At 34.1% G+C, this 17,906-nt stretch overlaps 1 protein-coding gene and 1 non-coding gene across 7 annotated transcripts in view; both read right to left on the minus strand.

Annotated features, from left to right (window-relative positions):
* PCDH9 (protocadherin 9) overlaps window positions 1-17,906 on the minus strand; it is a 953,843-nt gene that overhangs the window by 348,776 nt on the left and 587,161 nt on the right. For 3 of the 6 annotated variants that reach the window (XM_050766520.1, XM_050766519.1, XM_050766518.1), the window contains one exon: window positions 5,215-5,290. In XM_050766520.1, the coding sequence (XP_050622477.1) occupies window positions 5,215-5,290 (76 nt within the window). Of the gene's footprint in view, window positions 1-5,214; window positions 5,417-17,906 lie in introns of all 6 variants that reach the window. The other 3 variants (XM_050766517.1, XM_050766516.1, XM_050766515.1) reach the window with 1 other exon arrangement.
* LOC126940886 (U7 small nuclear RNA) lies at window positions 4,723-4,784 on the minus strand. The gene has a single exon (XR_007720959.1). It is a non-coding gene; the product is annotated as a U7 small nuclear RNA (small nuclear RNA).

Raw genomic sequence — 17,906 nt, forward strand, 5'->3', positions numbered from 1 at the left:
ATGAGACAGGATGGAGAACAGTAGGAAAGCAGTTAATTTGCAAAGCTGTAAACCTATCATGAGATTTTTTTTTTTTCTTGTTGCTGAGGCAAAAAGAAAATAGAAGAGTTGTGCTTTTGATGAAAAAATATCAAGAAAATCAGTGGGAGTCTCTGATCCTAGATGTTAAATACATTCACTCAACCCGATTGGGAAGAAGAAAGAGAAGTGAAAGGGGAGGGAATATAAAGAGGACAGATTCTGTATCATGTTTGTTGAGCAGAACTCAGAGAAACCTAGAGGATAAAGATTAGAAAGTCCTTGAGGCTAGATTACATCGTAGAGTCCAGGGAGTCAGGAAGATCCCCAAGAGTAGTGATACATGCTGTCCATCTAGACATGGGAGTCCAAAGATAAACTCACTGAAAACCTATTTACTATCCCTATGGCATGAGGTATCAGCAATTTCCCAGAGTCCAGGAGGACTGGAATGAAGGCAGTCTCATTTGAGATCCCTCTGGGCAGATGAGGCAATGGACATAAAAGCGGATCAATGACCCAAGGTTGAGAATATTGCACTTCCTTTTGATGATGACGATCCCCTGGAATTGAGATAAAAAAGAACTGAAGTTTCTGTCATACCAATGCAATGGGGATTCGATATTTTTAAAAAATGGAAGGAAAAAAATGAAAACTCTATTTCCAGCACACAAAAATTAGTGACATATGAGTCATACTTTATGTAGTAGAGACTGCTTTAGATTTACATCAACATCATTCTTACAAAACCTATCAATTATTGCTTAATTTGCAAACAATTTGTTTTTGGCAATGCAGGTAAAGACTTTCATCATTTACTTATTGTTTTAATTGAGTTAGATATAATATAAAATCGATAATGCTAATAATCCAAATGCATAAAATTGGGAATAAAGAAGAATATTGTAGATCAGTATTATTAGATCAAATGCCACTGTGTGTGTGTGTGTGTGTGTGTGTGTGTGTGTTTAGAAGCAATAACCTATATTGAAGCTTGAAGTTTACAAAAATGTCTCCACATGTTATTACCATTTGTATTAATTTCTTTGAAAAAAATACCTACTGGAAATAGTTACTATAGAAATTAGTACTAGCTCTCAATGACTTTCTTTATATGAACCATATTTGAAAAAATAGAAATATAGATAAGTATAATCAAAATTACTTAGTACTTCTACAGATAATACTGACATCCAATAGAAACCTATTTTACGTGCTATAAAATCACAACTCTTCAGGAACTATCAAAGCCCAGTCAAAAAATTCCACTGAATTCAAAGGGGACAATAGAGAACTAAATAGCAAGATTATTGCTAGAGATGATTACTGCATCAATATCACTGTACCTCACTTCACAAATTTCTCATAGCTAATTACCAAAAATGTGACTGCAAAATTTAAAGATAATATGTAATAATTCTATCCTAATATGAATGAACATTCAGTTTGACTATCTTAATATTTCTAGGCCATTCTAATTAATTCTGCTCTAGACATTTACAAAGGAGGTTTAAATTTTATGTCCCATTAAATGTCAAGAGAACTGCTAGCCTCTAGGGGCTCTCAGGGTCTCTCGCTTCTCCACTTTCTCTTTTCTCCCCTTCCCAGTGATGAACAAGGCACTGTTACAACCTAAGAGCCCTGTTCTTTCCTGTTTAAAGACATTTTATTGATCATTATGCTTGTGAGTGATGTCACTGTGTTGGGTGAATGTTGGACTGCCCAAGGTTGTGCTGTCCATTGGGTCTCTTTTTCCATGTGACTAGGTTGATAAAATGTCTAGAGATTTCTTGAAGCTAGTTTTAAAGGTTTTTGTTTGTTTGCTTTTTTTTCCTGGTTTCGGACCTCGGCTATCTTTTTCCATCTGGCACCTGGCCCATTGCCACTGCCTAGGTCAAAATCATTGGGTAAATTGTTATATGTATTGGATAATATTTTGGCCTAGGGAGCTTAGTTTAAACATACTTTAAAAGCTAGGAAAAATATTTTTTTTTCTTTTCCCTTTTCTATGATTGGAAAACTCAAACATGGGCTCTCTTAAGTGTGAGCTTAGGAGAAAGCAGAGCTATATTGGTAAAAATCATTTCTAGCCTAAAAATCAAAGACAAATACAAAACAAAACTTGTCTGTCCATTTGGTCTAGATATTTGGTCTAGATGAACTTACCAACCATCAAAAACCTGCTACTTTTTTCTCATTCATGTTTTTTTTTCTTTCTTGAAAATATATTTCTCTTAGAGACTTCAGACTCTTAGACTGTGTTAGACTCTGATTAAAGTATTCAAAGTATCCCTGAATCTCTTGACAAACAAACAAACAAACAAAAAATAAAATGAAATATTACCACATGATTCTTTTTAGCAATATATTTATCATAATAACTTCATACATTTGCCTTTAATTTAGAATTTACTATTTCTGAAAACTAAGCTATAAAACATAAACCAAATTTTTTATTATAATACCTATGTTTTGAGACACTCCCACACTTGAGGAAAAGGTGGTCTTGCTCTGTTTCCCAGGCTGGAGTGCAGTTGTGTGATTATAGCTCACTGCTGCCCCAGAGTCCTGGCCTCAAGTGAACCTCTTGGCTTAGCCTCCCTAGCATCTGGGACTAAAAGCACGTGCTGCCATGCCAGGCTATAATACATATTTAAGTGAGCCTTTGCACATAAGCCTAAATTTTACTTTTCTCCAAATATATTTTCAGTAAGGCACTATTTCTTATGAGTCAACACAGTTTTCATTTTTGTGCATATATATTGCTGCTATGATAGTGAAGGTATAGATAACATAATTTTGCAATTTTTTTTCTTTACTCAGATACTTCTCTGTTCGCCCTGGCTGACAGACAAAAAAATTCTATGGCAAATAAAATATATAACTCTCATTTTATCCCTATAGCTATTAAATTTGAAAAGCTGCCTTTGCTTTCTAGTTGAAATAAATTTTTAAATCTCTAATTCAATTAGTTAACTAGAAAATTACCCAGATGTTCATTGGTTTCTGCAACCCATTGATTAAATTTACTGTACCCAGATATTCTTGCATATGCATCTAAAATATTTCATTATTCTAGCTAAAAAAATCATGAAATATTGTCTTAATCTTATTCATTATAAATATTCTACCTTGAATTGCACATGCTGCAAATACTTTGAAGATATCTTTGTAAATTAACTTTGGTAAACTCTATAGACATGTCCTAAAACAATTTGTGCAACTGTTTTTGAAATGGGACTCTTTCTTGTTTGGTTTTGTCTGAGGTCCATAGACAAGAGGAGTCAACCACTCACACACACTTAGAGAAAACGTGGTCAGGAACCAGCTGTGAAACTCTTAGCTTTACTCCAACAAGAGATGTTTTAAAGTTGGATAGGGCAAAGTCAGAGACTAGGAAAACAGTTTTGAAAGAGCTGTGTGAATTCCACCTACACAAACCTCTTCACAGAAGTCTAGAGAAGGTTGATTCAATGAAACCACTTAGATTCAGTGGTGCTTACACTGGTCAAAACCTTGAAATTGAAAGAGGATAGTTCTCGTTCTCCCAAATTCAGTGTAATAATAAGAGGTTGCTTCTTTGGGTATGTCCTGTTCTCCTCTATGTGTGAAATCAAAAGATGCACTTATGTTTTCTTTATGTGACCAAGGTATAGGACATGAAATAGCAAAAGCCAGAGGTGGCAGGGAGTTTACTTAGATCCTCCTGAAAGAGTTCCTTGAGTAGAGAAAATTGTTGGTAGAGAGAAGATAAAATGTAACTTTGCCTGCCTTGTATTTGCCAATGAGAAGAGATTTCCAAAAATGGGGACATGCTGGGGATTGGGAGGAGGCATACCTAAGAAAGAACTCTCTCCTTCTTTTGACAAAAAGAAGCAGTTTAAAATTCTGGAAGTCAGAGAACACCAATGCTGTATTACTATCACAGAACTGGTTAAGAAAGCCTTTTTGTACGTTTTACCTCCTCTTGGTATTCCTACTTCCACCATAGAAATGCCAGAGATATTTTCGTGTTTGAAAAAATAAGAAGCAAAATAGGCAGAAAATTAAGAAAAAGTCATCATACTTCAATTTCCCACTTCATGCAACCAGTTTGGAGCATGCTCAAGACGAGTTAAACAAACAAAAACAAGGAAAAACATTCTTTTTTTTTTTTGCTCTGATTAGTTTAGATGCATTTTTAAAATTACTATTTGTATTATTTACTTCTTGAGCAATTTTAGGATCACAGCAAAATTGAGATAAATGTACAGAAATTTCTTATATATCTCTTGCTCCCACACATGCATAGCTTTCCCCACCATGAACATACCCCACCAGAAAATAATTTGAATTTAAGTAAAATAGAAATTACGGTCATTAGACTGGGGATAATAATTGATGAAATGGTCTTTTATTTATTTAATAAAAATAAGCTAGTCAGTTTGTTTTATTAGCAAAATCATTAGCACTTGCCCAAGATTTCCTCCAAAGGCCAAGGAAAACACGCCCCCCAACAATGTTTATTTGGAGTGGGCAATGATTTCTGGAGTGGGGTATGGGTCTGTGAAGAATAAAAGTTTTGGCCAAATATATCTTCCTCAACATATTAGTAAAAGAACAAATTATCCAAGAATTCAAGTAGACGATAAAGGAAATACAACCCCCAAATTGTTATCTCCCCTCTTTACACTTGTTTTAATCACAATTTAATCCTTTTTTTTTTATAATTTTCTGGTAAAACCCAGAAAATCTGACAGACAAATTCTAAAATACCTTTAACTCTAATATTCTTTATTTGTTTTTGTAAAGTGTTCGCTGGAAAATCAAATTTCATACGACATTTCTATACACAAATAGGTATTTCTTTTTTTTATTGACTATTCTACTTTACTATTTTTGCAGTTCTAAAATGTGTTCAAATTTTGTAAGATCTCTGACATCAGAATATCTTGCAACAAATGGCTTCTTTCAGTTATATTTATAGCATGTTTTTTTCTTTTTTAATGGTTCATAAAATGAAGACATATCATACAATTTAACAGCCAAAATCATATCAAACATATTAAATGTGTACCTCAAAGAATACAACAACTATAAAGCCAGCAAGAAAACAATGAGATGTTCATCCTTGCACCCTACAATTACTGTTGAAAGCTCAAGTGCACAACAAAACCAGAACAACTCCAAGCAATCAAAATTTTGAAGGGGACTCACCAGAGTTGGGATCAGAGTTGCCATCTGCTTCGGTCCTCTTGTCCGGAGAGGCCTGGTCATAGAATTCGTCCTGTGGCTGAACCAGAGGAAGAGGGTGTGAGATCAGGGTTCCACTACCCACCGGCTCGTGGTCTCCTAGACCACTGTCACTGCAGCTTTCCTGGGAGCCATCAGGGAGGTGAAATGTAACACGGCGCTGCGACTACAAAGAAGACCACAGGACATGCTGATTAACACTCCTCTCAAATAAAACAGACCTAGTGGAACACAAAATCAAAACACTTTCAACAAGTGACACAATGTAAAAGCAAAATAAACCAAACTAGGAACAAAGCTAAGAACAAGTATTAATTATATGCCATTTACTATGTAATGGCCAACCAGCAAAATACCAAAAAGAATTTCAATCTTGTATAACTCACGACCTTAAAACTAAAGTTGGGGCTTTGAAAAGTGTAACAAGAAAGGCAAAACAAAACTAAACAAAACTCATACTAGTCGACAAAATTACAGAAAAAAATTTAAATAAGATGAAATATGCAAATATGCTTTTGATAAATCTAAATAAATACTTAGAAAATGCAACATTTCATTTCTTTTGAATGGCCAGACACTGCACTTACTTGATGTTTTTAGCATAACATTTGTAGTCAATATATTTCCTACAGTACCGCCTGTCTTCTTTTTTTTTTTTTTTTTTTTTTTTTTTTTTTTTTTTGAGACAGAGTTTTGCTCTTGTTGCCCAGGCTGGAGTGCAATGGCGCGATCTTGTCTCACTGCAACTTCCGCCTCCTGGGTTCAAGTGATTCTCTTGCCTCAGCCTCCCAAGTAGCTGGGATTTCAGGCACATACCACCATGCCTGGCTAATTTTTTTTGTTGTTGTTTGTTTGTTTTTTGTTTTTTTGAGATGGAGTCTCGCTCTGTGGCCCAGACTGGAGTGCAGTGGCACGATCTCAGCTCACTGCAAGCTCTGCCTCTCAGGTTCACGCCATTCTCCTGCCTCAGCCTCCCAAGCAGCTGGGACTACAGGCGCCCACCACCACTCCTGGCTAATTTTTTGTATTTTTATTTGAGACGGAGTTTCACCGTGTTAGCCAGAATGGTCTCGATCTTCTGACCTCGTGATCCACCCACCTTGGCCTCCCAAAGTGCTAGGATTACAGGCGTGAGCCACTGCGCCCGGCCATGCCAGGCTAATTTTTTGTATTTTTAGTAGAGACGAGGTTTCACCATGTTGGCCAGGCTGATCTTGAACTCCTGACCTCAGGTGATCTGCCCGCCTCAGCTTCCCAAAGTGCTGGGATTACAGGCATGATCCACCATGCCCAGCCTACCTGCTATTTTTAAAGGACACCGTATCCATGTGAGTGTCCCTAAAGGAATACTGGAATAATTAATGAAAATTATTATTTGAAGAGTCTCGGGTTCTACTGACTGAGCTAGCTGTGCTAAAATTATTATTTTAAATAACCAAGTTCTACGCAATTGCCATTGATATATATAAAAAGAAGACTATATTTTAAAAGAGATTAAATTAGAAATTATTCTTGCCCATTGACCCAGATATGACTCTAGTCTTTGGCTACACTGCTAGTAGAATAGAATATCCTAGTTGAAAGGTATTTGGAATATCACTTTGGTATCTGTTTGCACAATGTCACTCTCAGATATGACCTAAAGTGTATACATGGTAACTTCAATAAACTGTAATGTTTACACAAAAAGTTATTTTATAAAAAATACTGAATAAATTTTAATGTTTCCTCAGCACAGATAAGTTTAGTTCTCTTGGAAAATGCTCTTTTAGCTGCTATGATCCCTGAAACTATCTATAATTATGTGAGGTGGAGATTTAGGCCTTAGAGAATTGTATGCGAGCAGTACATTTGTGTTATTTGAATAAACCCAGTTTTCTTTCTGCTTAGCAGCCAAAAGACCTTTCAATATCATGCCACATATGACCACTTAAATTCAGAATTAATAAAATGATAAATGTATATATCAAAAATATATACTATACAAGTATATAATGTATAATGTAATCATTTTCTAGTACCTAAAATTTGTGCTTTTCAAGAGACAATTTATAGATTGTATTCATTTCAAAGAAAAAGGATTGCAGTTAGAAACAAAATGGTATAGATAGGTATACTGAAACTCTATGAATGCATACTTATAGACTGACAACCGAAGAGAGCCTATATCCTGTGAGTCACTGGTTTGAATCCAGCTCAGAGTCATAATAGAGAAGAAATGATATCACTTTACTGCTGCTCAATGATCTGTGTGAAATGAGTTGATAGTTCAGTACATTTTTAATGAACTGATGCCAACATCATATAAACTATAATCATAAATAGTACTAATTGCCTCTATTGTAACACATTTCACCTTCATGCACATTTATCTCAAGAATATCATTCCCTTCTCAAAGATTTTGAAACGTGCCTAGGTGAGTGCTATAGAGAAGGCAAACTAAGCCTGAATATTAATATCTGATATGTATTTCTTCCTGGATAAGAAAGATGATGCTACATGAGTATTTATTGTAGTGTTTACTCTCTTATATATATTTAACTCTTCAGGGAAAGTCAATAATACAAATATTTGCTATTTATGTATCAATATGCCCTCAACCTATCAATATCCTTTTGTGATAAAGACTATACTAGAAAACACACTGTTAACTATGGACGACTATCAAACATAGCTTTTACAGTGACTGATCTACTAAAAACTCATAGATTTTAATGTATCTTTGGTATTATCTCTTGAGGAATACCTCTTAACTCTGGTGACTAAAAAAAAAGTCAAGACTTAAGAGAAAAGCAATGAAACAAATGATTCTTGAATCTTTGTAAAGCATTTCTGGAAGTGCCTTAAGCCATTAAGAAGTTTATGTTTCATAGACAGAAGTAAAAAAGAAAAAAAAATACATCTGTGATATTTTTAAACATAGTTAATACTGTTTTAATGACAATATTTCTTCCTCATAATGAATGTTTAAATATGCACCACTAGTTATACTTTAATCCTACAGTTCTTGCAGTTTGTCCATGGAACAATTTTTTATTGAGCATCTACTATATACCTGGTACAAAGATTACACTGAAAAGCAAAAGTAAAACATTGTTTTCCAAAATTATTTCAAATATAGCTTATTACAGTACGTTTCACATACACTACACTATTTTTCTTTAACATTTTATAAGTGAGAATAAGAAAAATGTAAGTTTACTATAAATTATTTGAAATGATACACTGTAAATTGGAGTGCTATAATGTTTAAACAATGGAGGCTTATAAAAATCTTTCTGAATTAATTTGACTCAGAGACATTTAAGTCTTAATTGGCAGATTTGTGCACAATTTATCAGTCTGATGGGAGGGAGAGTGGTGATGTGTATGGATTAAAAATCAGTTCATGGATATTATGGTATGAAGCAAATTGATGAAACAAACCCATCTTTAATTTATCATCCTAATGATTGATGCAAGCAAAAGAATATCTAAATTATCAAGGCAGATGTAAGGAGACAAACTGAGTAAACTGACATGCAGAGAAACAAAGACCAATAGGGTGTAGGAAACAAGGATTTTTGGTGTGTTTAAGGGCTCAGTAGTACTTGCTCTGGTTGAACTGCAGAGCACCAATTTAAAAAGAAGCCGGAACCAGACCTCATGGCTGTTGAATGAGTTCCTGGCTTTGAGAAATAGAAAATAACACCTTGCCTGTGGAAGTGTTGAAAGGCTAAAAATAGTGTTCCTGGTATGCAATACATGACACATAGTAGACAGTGCTCCCGCTATGCAATACTTGACACATAGGAGATAGTCAATAACAAGTAGCTGTAATTATTGAAATTGAAAACTACATTTTTAAAGCTTATGGTCTATCTATGTTTGGCTGGTTTTAAATATGTGATTCCCTCATTCCCCCCTCGTTCACAAGAGAAATATGTGATCCACAGAATTTGGCATGCCTCACCATGCGCCCTATTGATCCTGTCAACTCAGGGCCTTCTCTGAGGTGACACAGCTCTTAGTGTGGGGTGGGAAAGACTGAAAACCGGGAATACATGTTTTCTCCATGGAGAAAGTGAAGACTTGTCCATTATCCTTCCAGTACATCTATAAAGGCATATTCAGAGGAAAAATAATTTACTTACTGCCTCCAAACATTTTGCATCTTGTTTCATCTTTATGGAAATAAGCTCAGTCTGGGTTATAAATGCAGTCAAATCCTGACTAGCTGAAGAGGGACGCCACATATTACAATAAGACTCCTTCAGCCTCTCCAGAGCTGGGCAGTTACATTTTGTTTTCCTAAGTCTATTTCTTGCCCATTCAATTTTCTCCTGTGGGAAATATTTTTATTATTACTCCTTCTGTCTGGTTAATTGTTTGCCTGTCACATTTGTTTACCTGATTTATCATAGACAGGTTATATCCAGATTCTGGGCTGGCTTGAGAAAGAATAACATGAAAGAACTAACTACTAAGGTTTCCACACTTTATGTTCTGTCAGGACTGCCGCTATGAATCCTGATTAGGCAACGTTTGTATCAGAAGTTCTACTCTACACAATTAATAGTGCCATGTGTTCACACATGGGTGTGTACAGGGTCCTGAAAGTCAGAAGGTGACACAATGGTTGGGTTTGAGAAACACCACCAAGAACCTCTACAATACTTTTTTCTTTTTGCAGCTTAGAACAAAAGCAAAAGAAGGAACATTCAAGATGCCTAAAGAAGATATGCATGTCCGGCACTGAGCATTGTTCTTCAAGAGTCGCTGAAAGAGTGAGTCACCTGAGAAATCCCAATCATTGCTTGAATGTTTCTCTTATGTATTTCTTACTGGTATAGAATAGCATGCACAAGTGAATGAGTCACATTCAAGCCTACTATTTCAGTCTTATGAATTCAGAGACATTCCTATGTGCAAGGATTTGGGGGTAAATTTCATTGTTTTCTGCATAAAATAGTCTAAAGGTAAGAAAACAGTAAAATGTCTAATAGATGATTAATAAGTTATGTAATATCGTGTAAAGATTACACCATACAGTTGTGTTAAGTATTGACAATACTAACAGTTATGTTAATTAATATGTATTGGCATAGAAAATATTTATAATCTATTGTTAAAGATAAAAACCAGGTTAATAAATATTTTGATAAATTGAATTTTGTTTTTGTTCATGTGTATTCATGTGTGAATCTGCATAAGCTAATTTCTAACCATGCATATACCAAGTGTTTAAAGTAGTATTGTTTGGTCATGTGATGATGGTATTCAAAAACGTTATTATTTTGACCACACTAAAATTTCCACACATTATCTTTGTAATAATAAAACATATCCCAATTTTTAATTGTTTATCTTCATCACTTATAGAAAATTAGAGTTTAATCCAAAAGAACAGAAACATTTGATATATGGCATATGGGTTTTCCCTTGAGCTAAGGAATGCCAAACCATCTTCTGATCCCTTCTCTGTTATTCTCACTTCCATTCTTCACTTTCTTTACCGAGTTTTTTAATCATTGCAGTTAAAGATCCTTGACTTCTCAGGTAACATGATAACAACATGAGTCTAGAACTAAGCCAATTATTACCAACTAAATAAACCAATTATCTAATAATGACTGACATTTAAAATAATTATTGTCCAATGGAATGTTATACATTGATATTATGAAAATAGAAAAAAACAGTTATTTGTAATTGTTTAAATATGATTTTATATAGAGAGAATCTTTAAATATCTTCTCATGGAAATATACCTAATTTTGATTTAATTCCCTTGCCAAGCTTAAGAAATAATATGTTATTTATTTATCTATCATTCTAACTACATATCTATGTATCTGTCTATTGCTAAATAAATACACACACACACACACACAAATACACACACGCCATCCAGAAAGTACTCATGATGAAGTAAAATATAAAACCATGGTAAAATTTTATATTCAAACATGTTTTTGCTTTATCTCTGCATAAATCCAATAAAGATTTGATTTTTCTTTATTTGAAATATTTTCATATATATCTCTTCCGAAGTAGCAAAGGAAATCATTCCAAAGAGGCTTAAGAAATATAGAGACCAGAAACTGCATTTTAACATGCATATTTCTTATAATATTCACTAAAAATATTTTGAACTTCCTTATTTTTTATAAGAACACAATTTAATTGTGATTTATAAGTAACTGTCATAAGGATAGTCTATGGTAAGTTCCTCAATAGCTTCTTACCATCTAAAATCAATACATGCACACATTTCCTCTTAATAAAATCCAAAACTCATTGTGGTTTAGAAAGTAAAGTAAATCGGACCCAAAAAGCGATCTATGGTTATGGCCTAATTTGCTATTACTCTGAATATGTGCAGACTCCACTTAAGGGAAACAAATATTAATACACACATGTACTTCATTCATGTTTGAAAGATGATAATCAAACCTTAAGAAAAGGTTTCTGAATTTATGATTTATGGAAATTACTAGTACCTATGTGTGTTCATTATCAAGGATAATAAATAGTCTTGAAGGATAAAATCACAAACACTTTTCTAGTGATGATAAATAAAATATTTTATGAGCTGAGAATTTTTTTATGAGTCCTTTTATCATTTGTAGCTCGAAAATTGACTTAATTTTCTATGCTGTTTATTGGAAGTACTTAACGTTAAAATGGCTCCACTAATGTAGAAATTGCATCCTTTTTTGAGTGGGAAATTGTTTAGAAATTTAATTTTCTGGTGGGGCGTGGTGGCTCATGCCTGTATTCCCAGCACTTTGGGAGGCCGAGGCGGGAGGATCACGAGGTCAGGAGATCGAGAGCATCCTGGGTAATACGGTGAAACCCTGTCTCTACTAAAAATACAAAAAACTACCCTGCTGTGGTGGTGGGCGCCTGTGGTTCCAGCTACTCGGGAGACTGAGGGGACAGAATGGCATAAATCCAGAAGGTGGAGCTTGCAGTGAGCCAAGGTCGCGCCACCGCACTCCAGCCTGGGCAACAGAGTGAGACTCCATCTCAAAAAAAAAAAAAAGAAATTTAATTTTTAATTTTCTATTTTTGCCTGTTACATTTTTTTAGACAAGGAAATAAGGTAAAGTGACTTGTCTATATAGGTTTCAATGAGAGAACAAAACTAAAAACTACAATCTCTGATTTCCAATATAAAGGTATTAGTACTGCTCATTCATCTCTTCACTTAAATAATTATTGAGTACCAATTATATGCTAGACACTATTCTAGCTGCTAATACTACAATGGTCAACAAGACAAATATTATATTCCACAACTTCCTAAATAAGATCATATTCTAAAAAGTAGAATTTCATTAAGCTCCTCGCCATCAGTCCTGACGACTGTTTTGACTAGCAGCTGTGTCACCTTTTCATAATGTCATTCTCTTCTAAATTTTGCAAACTATGCAGACTTAGGCAAGGTCAGTGCGTGAATGGGATACTTTCATTGTATTAATCAGCAGAAATCTAGGCAGGAAAAAAAGGCGAGGGGACTGTATCTGAGTTTATGCCAAAAAAAACCTGCAAAAAAATCTGTTTCCAGCCATAAATTAACATTCACTACCAATTTGTGAACATAACAAATAAAAGGAATATAAAAATATCAAAGACTGCTAGAGTAATTCTGGACTCAAAAACAGAATACATGTGAATTTTGCATGTCTTAATGAGCAATTTTTTTTCATCTAGGTAGTTACAAAAGTATTAACAACCTCAAATAATGAAATAATGATTGATGAAATCAAAAGTAGCAAATTTTTATGAGGAACATATACACATGACATGTTATGAACTTACAATAAATATTTATTTACTGAATGAAGATGAGTTAACCGGAATTGACGTAGGAAATCTAAACGGGACAGAGGAGAAATGAAATATTATTGTCCATCCTTCAGTGTGATTTCTCATGGGAAAAGTCCCCTGTCTCCTCTACAATAATTTTTAAGAACCCTGCCCTGTTTTAGAAGTTCCAAAGTGAAACATGATAACATTCCACTAGCTGTCAGCCTTTCCTCCTTTCCTCTTTGAATTTTTACATTTTGGAATATTTGGAGACAAATGGGAAGGTTCAGTTTGTGTTTGAGAAAAATATGCAACAACTTCACTGATCCTATTTGATAAACGTGAAGGTGTCAGCAATTTTAAAAATAATTTTTTGATTCCTAGTGTTATGCATGTTATATAAAGTAGAAATTGGGCGCAGATGATAACTGGCCATTTGAAGTCAAGCAGTGTTTTCAGAGGAAGTGGAGGAGTTTGTCTGCACTATACTTACTGCTCTTTTCACCAGTTTGCTGTCTGCTGCTAAGCAACTGCTTCGTTTGAGGATAGAGCTGTCAGCTTTTGTTCTAACTTACTACTCAACTGCATGCTTAGTTGTGGAGACTTGTTTTCATGTGTGTGGAAAACTCACATGGACTTAAACTTGGCCTGTTTGATTTGTAAATGTCTTTTTGTGAAATGAGTTCCTCAAACTAAGGATCTGCATTTTGTCTGGGATTTGTAAAGTGCATCAAATATCTCTTAGGACTCCCTGTGGTAGAGGACTCATATTAATGTCATACGGTGATAAGTAGTATACTGTAATTTGATATTTATTTCTTATGATTTCAGTTAAGTAGCATTTTATCATGTGAAAAAACAATTGGTAGATTTAAGAAACTTGAGAGAAAAATATACTGTGTACTCCTTTTGGGTGCAGTCTTGGTGCTTCAATTTAAACATTTGAAACAAACATAAAACAAAACAAAACAGAAAAAACTCTCCTCTACATCTTTTTCCCCTGTGGGATATTAGAGAGAAAAAAAAAAAAAAAGAAAAAAAGGTTCTGAATCAACTTCCCTTTATGGTTTGGGGACATCACCCTACCCTTATAAGCCTCCTCAGGGGTTCAAAGCAAACAGAGAGGATTAAAAATAGTCCGCATTGTTGTTGATTTGCTTCTTACATTCTTATTTATTAGTTCCTGCTATCAGAAACGTCCTCAACCTATTTCTCATTGCCCAGTAGGAATGCGGTACTTTATCTGAGCATACAAAATATAAAATGACTACATTAAACAGGAGCAGCTGTTCCTGAATCTGCAAGCAGAATTTTGCATCTATAAATGATATGTACAGAAATATGGAGGAAAAAACCCAGCAAGAGTCCTTTCCAATTTAGTTTTATAGAAAAAACAAATCCAACTGACAAAGTAAGTTACCCCTACCATATTTACAAAATCAGCATGCGTGATGGTTGTAGCAATTTAATTATAAATTACATTAAATTATCACTATTATTAGGTAAATATATAGATGTCAGAGATACAACATATGGTCTTAGAAAAAGGAGGCTTTACTTTGGATAACAATGTATCACTACAAAGTGTGGGATAAACCTCTTGTCAATGTTTATGACAAAAATGGAATCTGATTCAGTGTCTACTATTCAAGAATTTGTCTCAGTTCCCTGTAGCAGATTTTACAAAAGAAGTAATGGGAATCCCCCTAGCATTCCCCTTGTTAATAATTCTCTATACAAAATAAGACTTGTAAAACCAAAGTAGGCCACGTTTTCAAAGTAAGTTGCAACTTTTAGGACATAGCCCCAATTTCATACAATAATTAACCTCAGACTATGGCCACTTGACTGGGAAAAAAGTTTAAACAGGCACAAATCCACGCAAAGACACACACACACACACACACTCACACACACATCTAAACATGCTTTAAACTTTCCTTATGTATTACAGAAAAAGGAAAAGATTGTAATTACCTAGTAAGAATGAAAACTAGTAATTCAAGCCTTTAAAGGACAGATAATGTTATTCCAAGTTAGAGAATGAAACACAAATAGAGAGGTTGAAGAAGTGATCTCTGCAGAAAGTCTCTGAGAAGTATTATTACTGCACAATAAAGTTGTTTAAAAAATGCTCATGAAGGATTGTTAATTTGCACCTATAATGTAGCATAATCTGTTTCAACTGATCTTATATCACACAATTCAGTTTTATTTCATTTATTTAACTTTTGGATTTTTTGGTTTTGTTTTGTTTTTTTCTGGCGTCTCGCTCTGTCTCCCAGGCTGGAGTGTAATGGCACAATCTTGGCTCACTACAACCTCCACCTCCTGGGTTCAAGCAATTCTCTGGCCTCAGCATCCTGAGTAGCTGGGATCACAGGCACTTTCCATTGCGTCCAGCTAATTTTTGTATTTTTAAAAGAGATGGGGTTTCACCATGTTGGTCAGGCTGGTCTCTAACTCCTGACCTCAAAAATAGTGAAGGAGTAAGAAGCTCTTTGCAATAGTCCTAGATATATATAGCACTGGATATATAATGGATATATAGCACTGACAGATCATGGATTATGATTAAGTCTGAGCCATCAGTCACATCTTTTTCAGCAAAAAAAGAAAAACGTCAATGGGAATGATGTGTTCCTGTAGCATAGCTTTGTAGTCTATGATTCAAGGAGACAGCCATATAACTATTAATTAGCATAGGATTCACAAGAACAAGCAGTCACATTAAAGAACTTGATCCTCTTCAGTAGGTTAATGAGAGGATTAATTTGTATGGAGAAAGTGCATGGTCGTGCATAGTCTACAAAATGTAGGTAAAGATCCTAATTACACTGCAGGGTATGGAAATATGTGCATGCAAGAACAGAACATGACAATGACACTATTGACAAATTACCACATTCTCTCCTCCAGACTCTACGAAAAGCATGACATGTATTTGAGAAATGTTTTCCAGAATGGAGGACAGAGGGGAAACAATAGATTTGGAAAGGACTGTCTCTAGCCATATAAAGGACACAAAAAAGCATCCTTTGAATTTCATCTTAAATCTTAGACTTATTAATAAATGATATGAAGGGACAGATAGATGATGGATGGACAGAGAGATATAGGTAGTTAAATAAATAGAAATATCCATATGGATTGACTATCCAATGCAAAGCTGTGTCTGTAGTTAATTACCAAATAAAAAAAGAAAGTTATGAAAAATTCATTTATTTATTCTTAGTAATGGTATTGTGAAAAATGTTTGTATTGTGAAGTGCAAGCATATTCCAACTGGACTTCTTTTAATTTTCTCAAAGGGTGTCAATAAAAATGTTTGCAGTTGAAATATTTTGATTAGAAATGTACAATATTCAAGCACTATTTCTTTACTTCCAGTTATGTAAGTGAAGAACAAAATAAAGATACGTTTAGGATGTAGATAAAATGTATATATACATTTGTGAACACATGTATAGGTCTCTATATATTTATGTAACAAAACTGATGCACAAATACCAATACAAACGTACTATTTGTGTCTTAAAATGCAGACTTTATATTTTTAGACAGTAAAATTGTCAAACATATCTGAGATCTTTACTTATTAATGTTGAAAATAAAATCTAAACTTTATTAACTGAATCTCAAAAAGCCTAAATTAATGAAGATAAATTCTGATACATGTTATAGCCCAAAAAAGCCCTTTTCGGCTATGTTCGGTGCCAGGCAACATATAGCCTGACCAGGTAACAAAAAATTACTTGTTTAGAAATATTTCATTGAGTGTAGAATTTATCATATGCAATTGTGGTTATAAGATGAGAAAAACACATCCCGAATTAACAGAAATCTTATAAAGTATCTATTCTATTCTTTGTTAGGTACTTAATGATTAATATGTTATGGCAGTAATACCACTAGATTCTTTAAAGTTTTCAAATTTGTAGTTTTGAATTGTTTTGAGACCTTGCATATTATAGGACACAGCCTCAAGGGGTCAACACTTTGCCTTTCATGACCTGATTTTATTTTATTTTTTTGAAACAGCTAAAATACATTAGTAGTAGTGAACAGTACTTTTTAAAAAAGAAATTATAAAGTAAAAATGGCACATTTTCTTCAGTAGCTTAACAATTATATTTGAGGACCTTTACAAAAGTGGAATTCCAAAATATTTTGAGAAATCACAATATTAAGTGTAGCTATGAATGAGGACAAATTTGAAGGACAGCACTCATTTACATGCATAATTTCTGTTCTTTAAATAAAGATCAGTCTCAATTTTATTCTCAACTTACATGCAGAAATGTTCTTTTTGGATTATAAATTTAGTAATAATAGTAAAGGCAGTATGGTATGAGATAATGTGATGAATAGTGGACTTCATAAGGGGTTTTGAATCATAGAAATCTGAGAAAAAGCTTATGAAACAAGTTTTCAACATACATATTGAAAAGTAACAGATAAGGAAATAATATCAAGATATTTTGGGAAGTTTTAATAAGCATTAATCAGTAGATGGAAAAACACGGACGTCTTGATAAGCTGGAGGAAAATATGTTTTAAGCCTCTCTCGCTTTGAAAAATGTAGTATGTAACTACTACTCTACTCTGCTGGAATCAGTGTCCTTACAATGATCTTAAGGAAACAGAAACTAACCCAGTTGGAATAAACATGAATAAGATTTTATATCTCTTTTCTGCTGGGGAGAAGAGTCTTTGCTCTGAACAGTCGAAGTAGCTGGACTTCATTTTTTTTTAACCCACCTATTATTTCAGACAGCCACTGTGACTTTGAGTCTGATATTTGAAACAAAAATCACTCCTACATTTCAGCTATAACTGCTACTCGCCCTATGGATTTTCA

The sequence above is a fragment of the Macaca thibetana genome, chromosome 17, assembly GCF_024542745.1.
Source record: "Macaca thibetana thibetana isolate TM-01 chromosome 17, ASM2454274v1, whole genome shotgun sequence".
Taxonomy (NCBI): domain Eukaryota; kingdom Metazoa; phylum Chordata; class Mammalia; order Primates; family Cercopithecidae; genus Macaca; species Macaca thibetana.